This window comes from Gavialis gangeticus, unplaced genomic scaffold (assembly GCF_001723915.1).
Source record: "Gavialis gangeticus isolate Ggan-Ray unplaced genomic scaffold, GavGan_comp1, whole genome shotgun sequence".
NCBI classification, from domain to species: Eukaryota; Metazoa; Chordata; order Crocodylia; family Gavialidae; genus Gavialis; species Gavialis gangeticus.
Genome location: NW_017728992.1, coordinates 162,668,226 through 162,687,030, shown reverse-complemented (window position 1 = coordinate 162,687,030; position 18,805 = coordinate 162,668,226). Strand labels below are relative to the sequence as shown.

The following is an 18,805-nucleotide window of genomic DNA, read 5'->3' as shown; positions in this document are numbered from 1 at the left end:
TTTGATCCCAGTGCTCTTCCTGCCATGGCAGGGGGTCGGACTAAATGATCTGCTCAGGTCCCTTCCGACCCTAGAAACTATGAAACTATGAAACATTTAGGATAAAGGGACTGTATAAAGAAGAAGTAAAATAATTAGATATGGAAGGTTTTCCTAGGTGATGTCAGTGGTTAAGAAAGGAGAACAAGGGGCACAATACTGTTCCAGATATTTGAAGGGTGTTAACAGTAAGACAGGTTCTGACCCCGTGCTCTCACGGATACAGAGCCAGGCAGCCAAACCTGGCTGGACCTTGTGCTCCCAGAACTTATTGATCAATGCTCAGTTCCAAACCTTACCCTGAAGTAGGGATCTACTCACACTTACTCTGCATCCGCAAATGTTTGTGGACAGTTATCTTTCTCGTCAGGTACTAAGTGTCCAGTGATTCTGTCCCTGCAGTCTTCCTTCACCCCTTTCCTTCAGGCTAGTGGTACTCTAGGCCACAACATCTGGGCCATAAGTGAGGCTTCAATTCACTGGCTATGTCTTTTTTTCAGAAAATGTTATTAAAGTGTCATTTTCCATGCACTGGGTATGATTTTTTCCTGCAGCCAGGAAGGTTAAGGACAGAAGTTACACATAAATTGGTTTAAGTGATCAGAAACTGGTTTAAACCTGTAACAGAGCAGAAGTTCAGTGCACATAAACCATTTTCAAAATGGGTGAAACTGGTTTAAGATAAACCTGGTTGAATGTAGTATCGGAACTAACGGGTTTAGGTCAAACCAGTTTATGAAACTTCTGCCCCAGACCCTTTCCTGGTTCAAGTTAAATCAGTGTATACCTCTTCCAAAGGCCAGAAGAATGCTAATTGTTCCAAGAAAACTCTGTGATTGCTGATACAAATGTGTTCTAGTTTATGCTAATTTTTTATTGTTTGGTCCAAATATATTGTACTTTCAGCTCATTGCAAATGTATAAGTGTATAATCAATTGCAATTCTGTAAGCCCAGAGAGGCTTATTCTTTAGACCCATATATTGAAAGCCCTGGCTAAAGTACTTGAAGCATTGTATTTTAAAAGGCCTCCTGCTTGAAAGTGTGTGTGTCAAGGTTAAATATTATGGATTTTGAAATATGTGAGATATTAACAGCTAAGGATTATGGTCCCTAAAAATCAGAGATTGTAATGAAAATTCCAAAATACCCTTCTTCATTGCTCTCTTCTGCAATGGTTTGAAATCTTATCTCCTGAAAGTAGTTGAACCTGAATGTCTGTGTCAGTGGTGGGTCTGGGTTTGAAAAGGTAGTTAGAACCCCAGGTTTACTGTTTGGCATTCTTATTATTGTTATTATTGTCATTGCCATTCTCATTAATAATATTTTTGTTGTCGTTATGGTTATTATGGTTTTTGTGGTTATGATGATGATGATGATGATGATTTATTACAAATCAATTCTGCTTTAAGCTGACTTTCTTCATTTCAAGCTGTTGTCAACCCCAACTTCTGTCTTTTTGCCAAAGACAGATCTTCAGTATGTAAGAATAAAACTACTTGATTGTTTTAATGTAAGCCATTAATTTAGGAAATTCCCAGGCTGTTCATCCTGGACCCAATCCAAAGCTCAGTGAAATCAATGAATCCTTCAACCTCCTTTAGCAGGTGTTCGATTTATCCCCATAAAATAACAGTCTTTTTACCATTTTCAAGGGGGGGAAAGCCTTGGTTCCTTTTACAATATTAATTTGAGGGAGAAGCAAAAAAGCGATAGTAATTACTCACCACTAACGTGGCATTTTCCTTCTTCAGCATGCTTTAGACACTTTCTATGTTAAAGACAAGTCTGTTTTTATTTTTCTGGAATATAAATGTTAGCTTGGAAGTTCTCAGTCCTACAAGACGCCTCCTTTGGACTTCAGTGGGAAGTGAAGGTTTGAAGATAAATATTATCTTGAACCTACAGGGTTTTTCAGGAGTGCAGATAAGAGGGCTGTCAGCCCCAGGTGCAGAATTTGAGAGGGCACCAGAATGATGCCCCTTATGGATTCCTCCAGAGTCTTTGCTACATCTAGAGCTGCTCTGCATAGGAGCCAAGCTGGAGAAGCCCTGGGCCATCTGGCTGTAGGAACAAGCAGCCAGGACACAGCAGAAGTAGCATCATGCTGCCCAGCCTGAGAAACCAAGTTGGAACAGCCCTGCACTGCCTAGCCATAGGAAGGTCTGGCCAGCCCAAGGGACTGAAGGACTCCTGCTGCTTCTGCAGTGCCCCAGCACCTGGCTCCTATGGCCAGACAACATGAGGCTGCTCCTGCTGTGTCCAAGCACCCAACTCCTGTTGTCAGGTAATGCGAGGCCATTCCAGATGCAGCAAAGGAGCGCTCACACCTTCCCCCAAGAGGTTATGCCCAGGGTGCCAAAACTGATAGTGATGTCTCTGGGTTATGTTATTAGATGCTCATTAGTCTTTGCAGATATTTTTCACAAGCTTGTCTATATGACATGAAATCTAGTTTGACATAACAATGTTGGAGGCTTTTTGGATTAATCCACAAATAATCTTGACCTTCTTATGTTGCAGGTCCTTAACTCATTGTTTTTCTTATAGCCTTCATTAGTGTAAGGAACATCTGCATTAATATCTGTTTATAGGAATAGCTTGCCATAATTCAGTTACTGTATTTACCCAAATGCAAGACTTTGAATCATCTAGAGGCAAGACCCGAGTCATTAGATTTTATATATGGAAAATGTATAAATTTGTTATAGTTTTCCATGCATAACATCTAATTATTGGAGGCTCACTGTGGCAGAGCACCTTTGGTATTTGCCACTTTAAGGTTGAGAGCAGGTAGCTGGCAAGTACAGGCCAGCCCTGATGAGGTGGGCATTTTAGATCCAGGCTCTTAGGGCTGAGCAGCAGTCTGCTTCTGGCAGCTGGAATGACACCACCTGGCTGAGATGCTGCTCACACCACCTTGGAGATAAGGGAGGAACTATGGGGATGGCAGAAGCCCATTAGGGTCCCAAGCCCCAGGGAAAAGGTGGTGGGCCTAAAGAGAACAAGGCCCCGGTTGGGAACAGGCTTCTTGTTTGCGGGTGTACACATCTCCAGAAACCGGAGCCCTATGGGATGCCCGCCAGCTAAGGAGTGGGAGTAGGCAAACCTGATGGCCTGCACAGTCGCTCAAGGGAGCAGGGCAGGTTGGGTGTGGCCCAGTGAGCGGCAGCATAAAAGAGGCCCAGTGAGAGGGTGGAGTGCAAGAGGCCCCGGTGAGAGGGGGGCGGTATGAATGAGGCTCCATGGGGCCGAGTGAAAAGACAAATGCATGAAGCCTAGTAAATAGCTGAGTTTGGCTTGGCCACAAGCCAAAGCAAAGAGCAACTCAAGGATGCCATCTGCAAGGCATGGGACATGATAAGGGGAGGTCAGAGTTGTGTATAGCATCCCCCGGCATCAGGGCATTAAAATGGGAAGCCTCCTGCATTTTACACCAGCATATAGAACAGCAAGTCATGGCAGGTGAGACTGGGTGGATTGCCCTACTTAGGTGGGCAGGCCGAGGTTTAGACCCAGCCCCTGGATGGTCCCCTGTCAAACTTATCTTAAATTTGTCCCCCTCACTGCTGCAGCAGGGAAAGCAGTGGCAGCCGGGCAAGTGGAAGGGGGGAAGACAACCTGACCTCAGCCCCTTCCCCCACTCCCTGCACATGTCCACCCTGCCATTTGCCCCCCCACACACTGCCTGCCCCTCCTCCACTTGCTTCCCCACTGTTGCCACTTACTCTGTGTTACAGCTCTGGCTAGAGCTCTGGCCTGGGCATGGAGCACATAGTGGCTCCAGCCCTGGTCTGGTCCAGTGTCAGTGGTAGCAGTGATAGCTGTGGCCCCTGAGCTGAGTTGGAGCTGCATCCAGAGCCGGAGCTGGTGCTGCGTGATTCCCTTCCCTCCCCACTGTACCGCACAGGATTTCCTGCACTCCCCACTCTCCTCACTCCACCCCACCTCCATTGCACATTCCCACCTTCCAAATGTCCCCTCCTCCACTTGATGAGCCACCCTGGCCCCAGCCAGGCAGCCATGGTGGTAGCAGCTGCAGCCCCAGCATGGTCCCATATTTGAATCTGAGAGGAGACTTTCTCCCACCATGTTGAATGGGTAAAAAGCCTCATCTTGGATTTAAGTAAATATGGAATATGCTTGGATTTGGCCAGATCTGGCTCTTAATGCTTAACCATTGAAAGAGGGAGAATTTTTTATCACAAAAATAATGTGCATCTTTTTTGGGAGATGTGCTGTTATAAGTTCTGATGAAACTAATGACACTGTTCTTTGGAACGGTATGATCAGTTTTTAAAATAGTAGTCAGAAACCAAAGAATATTAATTGTTACTAAATCTATAACACAATATGGTATATAGCAATTTGCCTTTAACAAAAAGTAATGACATTCATTTACTTGAAAAATTAGACATAAAAGTGGTGTTCAGGAATATTTCTTAATAGTTAATTGAAGAGAAATGACTTTCCAGTATTGTAAATGAGGTGGTTATCAGGCTTTTTTTTTCTTAAGAGACTTTCAAAAGACCTTAGCTGAACCAATGTATAATTACCTCAAAGCTCTGAATCCTGGTTGCAAAGGAACATTAAAGATCGTATTTAATAGTTTATGCAAAAAAGTCCACTGCTGCCTTCTATTAAGATTCCAATTTACTTTGATCTAAAAGTGGAAATAATCAGTCTTTACCAGCAAATGTATCTTAGGAATTATATTAATTAACACCCTTGGAATCCCAGTGAAGAACAAACTTGCATCTAGAGTATGAACCAATATTAAAAGACAAATCAGAATTGAATTTGGTTCCATTCTAATTGCTATTCCTCAGACTGGCTATGAAGAGTATAGAATCAATATTTGCGTCCATTCAATATACAAGGTAATGAAAAAGGGAAAATCTCAGGGGAACAATGATAGAAGCACTAACTTTGATCTAGCTTACCTGGCAAAAGTTTAGATTAAGTCTATTGATGTCCGCTAGTATCAGAAATTCAGTCTCAGGCTCTTTGTGTTCTTCTACTGCCTCTAAAATAAAATTTAAAAATAATTTTTGGGCTTTTTTTCTGCCTTCAGATAACATTTGACTCCAAGATGGGAAAACAGAACAGCAAACTACGCCCAGAAGTCATGCAAGATTTGCTAGAAAGTACAGACTTTACAGAACATGAGATCCAGGAGTGGTACAAAGGCTTCTTGAGAGACTGTCCAAGCGGACATTTATCTATGGAGGAGTTTAAGAAAATATACGGGAACTTTTTTCCTTATGGGGACGCTTCTAAATTTGCAGAACACGTATTCCGTACCTTTGATGCTAACGGCGATGGAACAATAGACTTTAGAGAATTTATCATAGCCTTGAGTGTAACGTCTAGAGGGAAACTGGAGCAAAAGCTCAAATGGGCATTCAGCATGTATGATCTGGATGGAAATGGATACATCAGTAAATCAGAAATGCTGGAAATAGTGCAGGTATGTTTTGAGTGGATTTCTTTCATTCTAAGATATTCATGGGACAGTTTTAAGATTATAGGATGGATAAAAGATTGTTGTGGTATTTTTGTTGTATTCTTAGTACACCATAGGTTTGCTTAAACATAAAACATTACTTAAGTCTGGCAAAACTTTTCTCACCAATCCAAATGGAAATGAAGTGATTTAAATCAGCTGGAAGTTTTTCTGAAAAGTAATGTTACATTTCTATGGACACTTCTTCATTGAAAATCACATCGGTTTTGAACAAATGTCAAATAACATGATGATATATGTGACCTAGAACTCAGTGTTGACAAGGACTATCTTTTAACAACCTGTCCGCTGGTTGAGGTGGACTCTAATGTCGACTCTCAGGTTGACTAAGACTGACTAAATGTATTTTTAACCAGGACTGTCCCTGTCTACAGTGGTGGCCTTAAGGTTCATAGATTTCATAGATTTCTAGGGTCAGAAGGGACCTATTAGATCATCGATTCCAACCCCCTGCTCTGGGGAGCTCTGGGGTTAAGTAACCCCAACCAGGTACTTGTCTAATCTCCTTTTGAACACCTCCAAGGTAGGGGAAAGCACCACCTCCCTCGGAAGCCCGTTCCATATTTTGGCAACTCTCACCATAAAGTATTTCTTCCTGATGTCCAATCTAAATCTACTCTCCTTCAGTTTATGGCCAGTGTTTCTAGTAACCCCAAGGGGCGCCCTGGTAAACAGAGTATCCCCTATTCCTTGCTGACCCCCCCAGTGAGTTTGTAGACAGCCACAAGATCACCTTTCAGCCTTCTCTTATTGAGGCTGAAGAGATTCAGGTCCCTCAATCTGTTTTCATAGGATCTTACCCACAGGCCCTCAATCATGCAAGTAGCCCTCCTCTGAACCCTTTCCAGGTTATCCACATCCCTCTTGAAGTGCATTGCCCCAAACTGGATGAAGTATCACCTCCTTAGACCTGCTTGTGATGCACCTACTAATGCAGGAAAGAGTGCAGTTGAATAGTGAAATCTCATATATAACTTCTTCAAGGTTTTTTTTTCATCTTGCATATATGAATTTTTTTCTCCATTTTGTCTCTTTCTAATGTGTTTTTACCTGACAAACATGTCACTCCATGGAAAGATGTTTGTTTGGTTGTTTGTTGGTGGTGTTGTTTTTTTTTGGGGGGTGGGGAGAGGGGAGGGACTTGTACTGCAATATGCTGGCATATCCTGCAATCCATTACTGTTAGAAAAGATGTTATCAAATACTCCTGTTCACAGGAAATACTGAAGTTCTAACTAGATACAGGATTATTCATATTTAATGATTGGTTAGAAATTGAGGGAATGGAATACATACAAATTACAGTTTATGGTTGCAAAGTGTGTATTGCAGCACCATTATAATGCATCCCTTCCCGTCCTTTTTATTAGTCTTCGAATGTCTTCCAAACTGGAACCACCAAATGGCACTCTAATTCTGTTTCAGAAAGACCAGGTACAACATGGAGTTTAAACAGTTTTGTCTTCTTCACTTTTTGTGTTTTATATTCTTGTGTCTTGAGTTTAAAAAATGGAACTACACAGACATAATCTCATCTCTGCCATAATAAACTATATGGAATATTCTAGTCAGAAGATTTTTTTCCCAACTTCTTCAGTCTTCACAAAATAACAAACATTTTTAAAAAGGCAATGTGTGGGTGCAGACAGGGGAGGAAGAAAGAAAGAGAACTCAAAGCAAACCAAAAAGGCCTGAAACCTAAAAAGTTTCTTTCCTTCAAAATGGGAATAGCCCAATTGGGACCACATTACTGCCAATCAGACATAGAAAACCCTTAAGCTGTACAGTGATGAATGGAAACATAAAACTGTCAGATCAATAGTTCTATAGATGTGAACAGTATGGTTCACAAAACATATTTGTGCCAAATCCAATCAGAATGATGATTATATGGTTTCTTTTATAATGGTCCTACGTGGGAAACAGTACTGTTTTCTCAAATACCAGGAATCTACTAGTCTGACTGCCAAGATGCCAGCATGCTTTGGATCATTTTTAGCCCTACAGGTACCAACCTCTGGTCTTGCTTATACCCACTGAAATTAAGAAGTTTTTCAGAGACATGAGTGAGGGTAGATTTTATTATATAACCCAAGAATTGATGATACAAATGGATGGAGATTTGTTCTTTGTTTAGCATTTGAAATCCAGGTCATTGAAGGCCAAAGGGGGGAAAACAGATGCACATACCAACATGTTTACAAGTGTATACCAACAATTAGAGAAAATGCCTGCATTAACTGCCAGATGGAGAGTGGGGGTGGGTGTTTGCTATGCCATGTGCATGTGCTGCATGGTTATTTCATATGAACGCAAGACTGCCAACATGTTTTCCTTGGGGACACCACGGTGCATTATGAGAAAATGTGGCCTGCCAGGAAAAATAACAAAGCATAAAAAAGCAGAAAAGCAAGCAACAGATGAATAGACTGGAAGGGGGCCATGAAGACTACACAAGAGTCCTTATGTACACTGTCTCTGAGCTGCACCAAGGAGTGTTGCCATGAAGCATCCCCCTCTCATTCACTCATACTCAGGAGGTACCGTATCCACCAGATGAGGCAATGCAGCTGCTTTAAAGTATGTGTACATGTATGCCAATACACATGAACAAGATAGCAGCTTTGGGTACATGTTCAGTATGTAGCCTCCTTTTGGCATGTGTGGGCAGAGCATGTCTCATGACTGTGCTCACTGTCCAGCACAGAGGTGGTGTAGACAGGCCCTTTGAAACTGAACCATTGGTTGAATCCAACCAGCCCTAGACTGAAACGGTAAGAGATAAATATTAGTCCTTTTTTCAAATTCTGCTTCCTCTTTTTTTAGACTCTGCCCTTTCTACAGTAGCAACACATAGGGACTTGAGACTTCACAAATGTTTTCCTGAATGATGCATAATCTAATCACAGGAGCAAAAAATACCTGTATTAAACATATATATGCTTCTTCCTTACAGTGATGTTATTTTTCATTAGGAAAATTAAAATAGCATGAAATCCTTAAAGACCTGTTCTATTCACTGTTTATTCAATGATGCTTCAGTGTTGGCAGCCTATCACTCCTGTCCTGTCTGGTCTCTGGTTCCCCTGGTAAAGTTGCTGACAGTTCCTCATTTGGTTTCTCCACCTCCAAATCATTTTTCTACTGCCCCCTGATATTTTGAGGGACCTCGTAAAGTATGACAGGGTTAACAAAGTTTGATAAAGTGTTAACTGGGTCTTTGGGTCTTAAGTCATGTTTGTTCAACTGTTGTTGCTCTCTTGCAAATCATAAGAGATTTGCCAGATGGAGAAGCTACCATCTGTACAATGGAGTTACTAGTTCTACTTGCCGGGCACTGTTGCTTCTAACTCCCCCACTTCCTTTTTATCCATACCCCATCTTTTGTAACTATACTTAGCTTTTATACATATACTTATCTGTATATCTTGTTGAGCAGAGGTCTGTGAGTGTGTTTAGTAGATCACTATGAACTTGAGTATAATTCAGGTATCATATTGCCTTAATAGATCTAAAGAAAGCTTTGAGTTTTAGTGATTGCATCAATATTAAATGCTTTTTAACAAGCTGAACTGCAATTTAACATTTTTTAAATGTTAAAATATGGAAATAGAGGTTATTGTATCAAATGTGTTCCACTGGTTTATAAACTATCACGATTTTTCTGACTGTGAAAAATAGAGATGTGCTTATGTCTTTGATACTTCCCTCAGGAACTTATTATAAGTCCCTTCTCTAGGATACATTTGCATATTGGTACAGTATAATTTAATATATTTTATTCTGGATTTCTGTATGATACAGTGCATCAAACTAACATTTAAAGGAACAGTGTCAAGTTGAAAGTTGCATTGCCATTGGAAAAATCTTGATCCCTATTATTTTAACAATGAGTTCCTGAGATTACCATAACCAAAATATATTTGCAGCATTATTTTCTCTTTTTTCCTGCCTTCTGTATTATGTGTATTTGAGAGCTATTTCTCCATCTTTATGTGGATGTTGCACTTCCTTTCTCATGCTTAACTTGATTACCATGTTGGTTGCTTGCATATGGAGGAGATAGATGGCATTTTAGGGCTTCTTGACTTCTCTGATAGTGAGGACAAGATCTGATGGTGAAAGCTGGAACTAGAGAAAATGGCGAGTTGCAGCTTTCTGGCAGTCAGTTGATTTTACCACGGGGGTAGTGGGCAGTTAGCATTTCAGGATTTAAGTTGGATGCCTTTTGAGTATGTGCTGTAGTTTCAGTTATGTGGAACTCTGTTTTTGTGTGCAAGGAAATAAGGAAGACCAGGCTCTGTAGCAGGGACAGGCATTTCTGGATTTGTTTTCTCTCCCCTCTTCATCCGTGTTCCTCCTGGGCTTTCAGGTTTCTTATAATACTTGTTGCATTCTACTGCTGTGATACTGATTTATTGTGTTTAATCCATCTGCCCCCTGCCTCAGGGCTTCTGCTGGCCACCTGTAGCAGCTAAAACATCTTTTTTCACTCTTTAAACATATAACTTGCCTTTTGATTTTGTTTTTCAGTTTTCCCTCTTCTGAAGCACTAGTGTGCTAGAGCTTCTCAGGGTGCTGAGGCACCTTCTCAGGAGCCGCTCTAATTAAAGTGCCTGCAACTTCTCATGTATTCAACTTTTTGTGGGGATGTTTTAACTAAAGCTCATTCAATGAGCTTTAGTTTAAAGCACCCCTGCTGCCCTTTTGAAGCATGGGGACACTGAATGCATGTGATGCTGAGGTTGCTGGAACATGCTTGTTAGTACATTTTCGCAGACTCAGTTGAGCCTGCTCTGATGCATTCTGATTAGAATACATTGGAGCAGGCGTCAGGCACGTGTATAGATGCCCTTTATCAGGGAGGAATTTCCATCTCCTTTACCCCCTCCAGTGGGATTGGCAAGGACTATAGGACTAATGTTTTGTTATATTTTAGTTTTGCTTTCCTCTCTAGTGTGGGCCATGGTCCATTTCCTGGCACCACCCAGGCATTTTTCACCTAACAAATTCCCTCCTATTGCAGGGACCCAAGGCTTTGATTGTGTTCTTGGTCTCTGCTGCTCTCTTTTCTGGCACATTGTCATTTTTGAGGCCATTGGTTTCTTGTATCCTAAGTGTGTCATGTGACCTTAAGGGTTACTTTGTGAATGGGGTATGCAGCAGGGGCCAGAGCAGACATGACTGTAGAACCTTCTGGGTTTAAAATCTGTTACATGGTTGCTTGCATTTTTAGGGACTGGTGACAAAGACAATCAAAGGCTTGGAAAGCATATCATACCAGGAGAGGCTGAAGAAGCTAGGCTTGCAGTAAAAGCACTTAAGAGATGACATGATAGCAGTCTTCAAGTATTTGAACAGCTGCCACAAAGAAGAGGTAACGTGCCTTTTCTGTCTTGCTGCAGAGAGTAGGGTGAGAACCAGTGGTTTGAAATTGCAGCAAAGTAGGTTTAGGGTAAATATCAGGGAAAACTTCTTCACTGTTAGAACAGTGAAGCAGTGGAATAGACTGTCTAGGGAAGTTGTGGACTCTCTTTTAATGGAGTTGTTCAATGAAAGGTTATTCAACGAAAGCTACTGGTTTGGGATGATCTAGGAATAGCTATGACTGTGTTCTCCTATGGGTGTTACCCATGCTTTTCAACTTTGCTGGTTGTTCCCTGCCCCAACTTCCTGTTACATATATATTTTTTAAGCCTTCCTCAGAGGCGTTGAGTGTTGGCTGTAGCCAAGGCTAGGGATTTTGACTGGGTTGTGTCAATTCTCCTGCTGCGACTAAAGCTGGAGGTTCCTGGCTAGAGGGTCTTGCTTCTGCACTCAGGATCAGACTGATCACCATATTTGGGGGTGAGGAAGGGATACCAGCCCTGATCATACTGGTATGGATTGTGGGGCGTTTTTGCCTGCCTTTATAGCAGTGGGGTGTGGCCCTCTACCTGGGATGTCTTAAGAACATATTAACAATCTTTTCATAAAAAACAAGACATTTGTTGCCATGGTTCTCCTGCTTTACCTGTGAAACATTAGGGTGTTATGTCTTTTATTATATTGGGGTTATGGTAATGTGGCAGAGCACAATCGGGGTGCTTACCACTTAGGGTACTGCTGCAGGCTACAGAGGAGCCTGCATGGTGAGCAGCAGGGAGACACCTCCCATGGTAGCCACTTTAAGGGGGAAGGTGTGTGACCTTTGGTGCTCTGTCACTTTAAGGGCTGAGAGCAGGCAGCTGGCAGGTGCAGGCCAGCCCTGATGAGGCAACTGTTTTAGATCCCCACTCTTGAGGCTGGGGCAGCAGTTTGCTGCCAGCTGCTGAAGGAGCAACAACACGCGGCTGAGCTGTTGCTCATGCAACAGTTTGGAGGTATGGGAAGAACTATGGGGATGGCAGGAGGTTCCTATGGGCCCAGAGTGGCCTCAAGCCCCAGGAAGAAGGCTGAGGCCTAGTGAGAACAAGGTCTAGAAAGGGGGCTAACAGCTGATAGGCCTACAAGGGGGTTAGGCAAGCCCCAGAGTAGAAGAGGACTCTCTGGTGCAGGGGCAGGCAATTATTTTGGGCAGAGGGCTGCTCAGTGAGTTTTGGCAAGCCATCAAGGGCCACATGACAGGCAGCCCAGGGCAGATAAATATTAATTTTCTAGATTTTTTAGGGGCCGCATGGGCTGGATAGAATGGTTTGGTGAGCCACATCTGGCCCCTGGGCCCCATTTTGCCCACCCCTGCTCTGGTGGGACCCAGGAGAGACCCCTCTGGAGTATGCGGATTAGCAGCTGCTAGGCTGACTTCTGATCCCTCGCTCTGATCAATGCAAGAGGGCCAGAGCCAGAAGGGCAGTTATACCGAATGCAAGGGGTAGGCCAGGACCAAGGTGAGCTATCTGGCACCCTGCCTGGCCTGGAGGCAGGGCCAGAGCCCATATGGGTTGAAGGTCCCTCCAATGGGGGGAACTCCACAGCTGAAGAAGGTAGGGGTCAGCCAGCATGCAGGCTGTTATAGTATTGGAATGGGGTCAGAGCAAGAGCTGAGCCCAATGAGAGAGAAAACCTAAGGACATCATCCAGCAGCCCTAAGGAGGGAACTAGACCAGGACAGGTAGGTCTGCTTGGTCCTGGGTAAGACCAAAAACTGCACCCTGCCAGGGAAGGGTGGTCTGATAGGGCTGTCCATGGCAGGTTAGTCCCCCAGAAATGCCATACCAGTTACCTCCCCAGTGAAAGGCAGGCAGGGGTGCCTTAAAACCCCAGCTGCCACCATCTAGTGGGTTGTTAAGACTAGAGGACAGTGGGGTCAGGCATGCCCAGGGGAGGCACCTGAACCCACTGTAAGTAGTGTGGGGCACGCACACTTGTTAAGAAGCACCTGAGCCCCATGTGGCAGTTTAAGGCCCCAGGGGCCCCAGGGAGGGGCAGTGGAGACCCCAAAGGATAGTGGGGCCAGGCACGCCCAGGGAGGGGCACCTGAGCCCGTGGGGGTGTACGATCCTGGTAGTAATGGGGTTAGAGGCACCTGAGTCTGTGGGGGATGTAAGACCCTGAGGCCCCAGTATAGGGGTGGAGTTTGGGCCCCAGAGAGGGGGATGTATTGACACGACAGGAAGGGGGCAGCTATGCCCTGATAAGTCTTTGGATGACTGAGGCCGCAAGTGGGCTGAGGCTGAGAATGAGGTACCCAGTGAGGTGCTTTGGGGTTAGATCTGTGCCCAAGGTGAGATGAATTGGCTGGTCACTGATCAGGTGAGGGTCACAGGAGAGGCCTGAAAGGCTGCACCAGGGCCAGTCAAGGAGTGTGAGTAGGCAAGCCTGATGGCCTATGCGGTCGCACAGGGGTGTAGGGGAGGTTGGGTGTGGCTCAGTGAGGGGCAGCATATAAGAGGCCTGGTGAGAGAGGGCAGAGTGCAAGAGGCCCCAGTGAGATAGGGGCAGTATGAATGAGGCCCAATGGGGCAGCATGATAAGATGAATGAATGAGGCCAAGAAGGGGACTGAGGTTGGTCTGGACACGAGCTGGAGCTAAAACCAACTCAAGGATGGTCTCCTGTGAGGCATGGGACATGATAAGGGGAGGTCAGAGTCTGCCCATCAGGGTCTTAAATGGGCAGCCTCCCACATTTATTACAACCATTATCATAACAACAAGGCATGGCAGATAAGACCAGGCAGATTGCCCTAGACAGGCAGGGGGGCTGGTACTGTGACCAGGCCTGGAAGTTTGCACCCTATCACAATAGATTTACAAAAAGTTTAAGTTCTGGATTGGATTAAGTTGGTTTGGACAGGAATGATTCTGCCTCAGGCAGGGGGTTGAACTAGATGGCCTCTGGAGGTCCCTTCCAGCCCTGCTTCTCTATGATTCTATAATTCTGTGTCTCAGTGACCCAGGCAGTTCCTTCCAGTCCTCTGCTCCTATTCTCCTCCCTAATTTGATATCAGTCTGAAGCCCGGCTTACATGTGGCAGCAGCTCACAGGCATGCTCTTGCCCAAGCTCACTAAGAAGGTATTTAGTCATCACAGTAGCCATAGCTGAGCTGAGACCCAAGAGACCCCAAGCAAGTGCCTGCACAAGGGAAGAGGAAGGGGAAGTGGCATGATTCTAGTTCTAGTCTCTATCTGGGTTTGATAAATACCTAAGTATTTTGGGAATAGCATCTTGAGCCAATTGCCAACTTTGCTGGCCCCTACAAAGGACTAACTTAGCAGGCTCTGTTGGGAGTTAAACAGATCTGTAGGGAAAGCAATCACATCTGGCCTGCGGGCAACATTTTGCCCATCCCTGTACTATATGAAGCCTTCAGGAAGCCTGCATATAGTAACAGGGAAGTGAACAACACTGATGGCCCATATCAGCCTCTTAAACACCACATAACCTGCAGTCATGGTCTGGCTGGCAAAGCTGTTTCCTCATTTTCAAATCCACTGACCCACTAGGGTGACTTCCATAGCTGTACAAATTGTCCACAAGAGGCCCATGTACCACACATCTCTCATAAGCCACCTTATTTTGACAAAAAAATTGGAAGCATCCACAGATACTTCTAAAACACAGTTTGAAAATTCCATTTTTAATATGAACACTTTGGGCACGAGCATTCATTTGGCAGTCTCAGACATTAAGCTGTAGTGATTAATTCTTGCTCAAAGGATAAAGTTTGAGTTTTAATTTTGAATTCCATTACTTTTTTCAGTCCTTGATGGACCCATGGCATTTCATCCCCACCAGGCATATTATGCTGTGTTTCCCAAGGCAGTGGCACAGTTTGGAGCCACATGCAGGTTGGCCATGTGTTGTGACTGGGTTTGTGAGAGACAGGCCTTATGGAAGCAGTAACTTCCTCCCAGAAGCACCATAATGTTAGCAACTCCAGTTGTCAGCATGATGTATTTTGTGCATCATTCTCCACCCTACAGATCCTTTCTACCCTTGGCTTCACACCAGGATCACAGAGGCTTTCCACCAGACTGTACAATGCCAAGTGCCACCACAAGCTTCTCATCCCTCCCTCTCACCTCCCAAACAACCCCCTTTGCACTTCTAGTGAAGGGACTTCATCCCTGCAGTAAGGGTAATGTTGAATCACAACTTTATCTGGCAGGGCTGCAAAGACACCTTCATGATCCTTATATGGGATGTAAAAATAGCATTTACAGTTTCACACAAAGACAAAAATGGCAGTGAGGTTTTGACTGGTAGCCACTCTTCCTGATTTGGAAGCCATAAAGAAGCCTAAAACCCTGGGTTGATAAAGCTCCATTTCGAGACAGTAGCAAAATCCTTAGTGAAAGGTGTTTTTTTCAGATATTTATTTTCTTTATGATATCTCATTTTGTTCTCAGTGGCTCCCAATCCTGGCTTAGTATAGTAAAATGCATTTCCCAGAAATCCATGGCACTCTCACTACCACCATCCACCACTCTCTAATTTCTGGCCAACTATACCAAAAATATGCAGTCCACATGAAAGTCACTGGACCAGCAACAGCATACTTGGTGGCATGGATTATGTTCTGGGCATCAGGTGGTAATAAAACAGGTGAAAGTGGCAAAGCACTAAAGTTTGTAGCAATTAATACCTTGCTGCAAGTGTCAATTTATGTGGAAAGCTGAGGAGGGGAGCGTTTGGCAAGAAGATCACCCTGTTGTGAAGAGCAAGGCATTGCTGGTTTCCTTTCCTGCTATAGGCACATACTAGCCGAACTCCTGATGTAGAAATTACAGTTACATGCTATAGCCTGCATTAAATAGCAACCCACCAGAGGGGCATGTGACCCCAACATACTTTTCTTTGTTACTGGTTTATGTCAACGTTGGCTGTCAGCTACTCTGATGAGAAGTCTGCCTAGAGGGAGTTTGCCACTGTGTGAGTCACTTGAGTCAGCTCTGTACCTTTCCAGCTCTCTTAGTAGTAGAAACTATTGCTGCTCATGGTACTAAACCAACCGTAGGGCAAGTCCAAGACTCCTATTATGCCCTGTCCCACTACAGGTGAAGAAAGCTTCTTGTGCCCTCTGTTTCTCTGCCAGCCCAGGCGGTAGGTGCTGAGCATTTTGTCTCTGGTTCAGTGGCTTTCCTAACATGTTCACACTGTTACATACAAACCTGCTTTGTTTGACAGGTTCCTCTTTAACACAGCATAAATCCCAGTGTAGCAATACTGAAATAATACAGGGGCAAAACCTGAGCCACTTCAGCTTTCATCAGATTTACTTCAGAAAAATTCCACTGAACTTCAGAGTAAGAAGAACCCTGTCTGAGTACGACCCTAAGACTTTGTCCACAGTAACCATTGTCAATATGAAAGGAACATTAACTATGTTATTCCCATCTGGCTTTGGCTCTCCTGGACTAGCTCATCTGTTATTCCCCTCACACAGTGCTCTTAAAAGGAGCCTGTCAGATGAGGACATTGCTAAAACAGCTTGTTTTGTTCTAAAATTTGCATATTTTTACTATGGTAACTTTGATTAGCATAAACAATACCATGTGCAGACTGAAGTCATTCTACTACCCCCCCCCCCCCTTGGTACATCTATATCAGGTAGGGGGATGGAGTGCTGCCCCTCAGATAAAGTTTAATCATTTCAGGATAAGGTTCACTGCTGCTGTGATCCCTGCAAACCCTGACTGCTGCCTGCCAGGGGGCAGGGTTAAGCTCTGACTGCCCCTTGATTTTATTTTCCCACTCCCTTTCTCTTCCTTGCCTCCCCCATTCATGCCATTCACTACATGTCTTATTCCCTTATCCCCTCCAGCCTCATCCTTTCATCTGTTCTTGCATCTCATAGATTGTAAACACTCCAGAGTGAGACTGTTTCCTCTTCTATTTTTATGCACTGCACAGCCCCATGGGACCCCAGTTCTGACTTGGAGCCTTTGGGAATTTCCACAGTGCAGGTGATGGTGATGATGAAGTTGCCAGTTATTTTCCCAGTCAAGTCAGGTTTTAACACTGAAAGTTCCTTTCCAGAAGCTACATTCATTTCTATAACTCGATTCATGGACGACTCAAGTTGAAAGAGATCAGACAGTAAAACCCATTGCCTTAACATTAGATGCATGACCTAGGGGTAGGGCAAGGTTCAGCTACCTTTAGGGAGTGGCAGGCCAAAATCAGGCCACTGCTTGCAACTCCGCTGCCGCAGCCAGTGCCAGTGCCAATGCTGCTCTTAGTCATAGCTACTTCTCCACTGCAGTTACCACTGCTACAACCCCTTACTCCTCACCGCTGATTTCAGTTACCTCTAACTTCTGCCTGCAGTGAATTTGACAGTGAGAAAACCAAGAGTTATAAGGGGTGCAAGAGAGAGTGGGATTGGGGCAGCAGCACTCAGTGCTGTAGACAAATTGCTCAGGTACACAGGAATGCTACTGCTCGACCCCCTGCCCCACACCACAGAATTGCTGCCAACATCCTGGCTCCAGAGCCCAGATGCAGTTGCTTGTCAGACCAGGCCCAGCCTGTGGACCATAGGTTGCTGATGCCTGACCTCGGGGAAAGGTATTTGACTATATTCCTGCAACTTATTAAAATGTAATTAAACCAACTAATGTCTTTCTGAGTGTGTAACTCTGCACAGTATTCAAACCTGAGGAGATCTGAAAGGTGACCTGGTTCCCTTGACATAAGAGAAGTAGCTAGGAGCGCCAGGAAAGCTGAGGGTTCCTCATTTAGCATAGGGAGCACCTCACATTGCATAACAGCACCCCCAGTTGATGAAGATGCATTGCTGTGGCCCCAGGAAGCTGTGCCTTTGAGTCCAGCTTGACTAGATGAATGGAAGGGCAAAGTGTGTTCATGAACGGAGAAACTAGACAGTTGGGGGTAAGTTGAGCCATCTGTAGTCTATAGCAAGGACCAAAACTCCCAGCATGGAGAAGGATGGAGACAAGATAATTAGAGGTGACATGCTGAGGTAAGCTTGTAAAACTAACCATCCCTGGATTTGTGCACGCAGTTGCTACATGTTAGAAATAGCATATACATATGCAGATTTAGAGTTAGATATACAAATACCTGGTTTGTATGCAAAAATACAAGTTTTCATGTGCAACTACAGTTCACATATACAGTGTCATGTTTTGCAGGCAGTTTAGGCACCCAGCTTAGGGAACATAGCTTTTTCTGTTATAAAATTAAAATGCCCTAACCTACCTCTTTTATTTCAAAGAATAACAAAGTAATAAAACATACTAGTACTTGCTAATTCTGAATATTCTAGAATAGTAAATACAAAACATAATTATTGAAAACACAATTTTTCTGGGGGACCAGGATTTCACTTCTCTGTAGAATGACCCATAGATGGTTTTGGTCTCTGAATCAGTATATACATGTATGAAACTTAGTCGAAAAATAACATTTATCTGTCCGTTATATGAACTAGGCACTTCACAGACATAGAAGCAGCCACTGCCCTGAAAAGGTTACAGTGTAATAAGACAAAAAATTGGTAGGAGAGTGAGGGAGGAAAGCAGAATTTGGGGAAAATTAATAATGGACAAGAAAAATGAAGCAGGGGATGGGGGAAAGAAACATGCAAAATTAAAGAAATGGTGTTTCATATTGTGTGGACATGCATCTTTTTTTGCTTCACAGATCTAATGCATCTTGATGATGTATTGCACTGTTGCTGTGTCTAATGGGCTGTAAGGATGATAAGATGTTCTAAAGAATATTTTAATAGGAAAAAAATCTAACCTCAGCCCAAACGTGGAACTGTCTCATAGTGCCTGAATAGGGAAACAAGT

At 43.9% G+C, this 18,805-nt stretch overlaps 1 protein-coding gene across 3 annotated transcripts in view; it reads left to right on the top strand.

The window, feature by feature from the left end:
• Positions 1–18,805, top strand: part of NCALD (neurocalcin delta) — a 200,792-nt gene that overhangs the window by 171,429 nt on the left and 10,558 nt on the right. For all 3 annotated transcript variants that reach the window (XM_019528025.1, XM_019528026.1, XM_019528024.1), the window contains exon 2: positions 5,113–5,508. In XM_019528025.1, coding sequence (XP_019383570.1) covers positions 5,131–5,508 — 378 coding nt within the window. In that variant the 5' untranslated portion in view covers positions 5,113–5,130. The remainder of the gene's footprint in view (positions 1–5,112; positions 5,509–18,805) is intronic.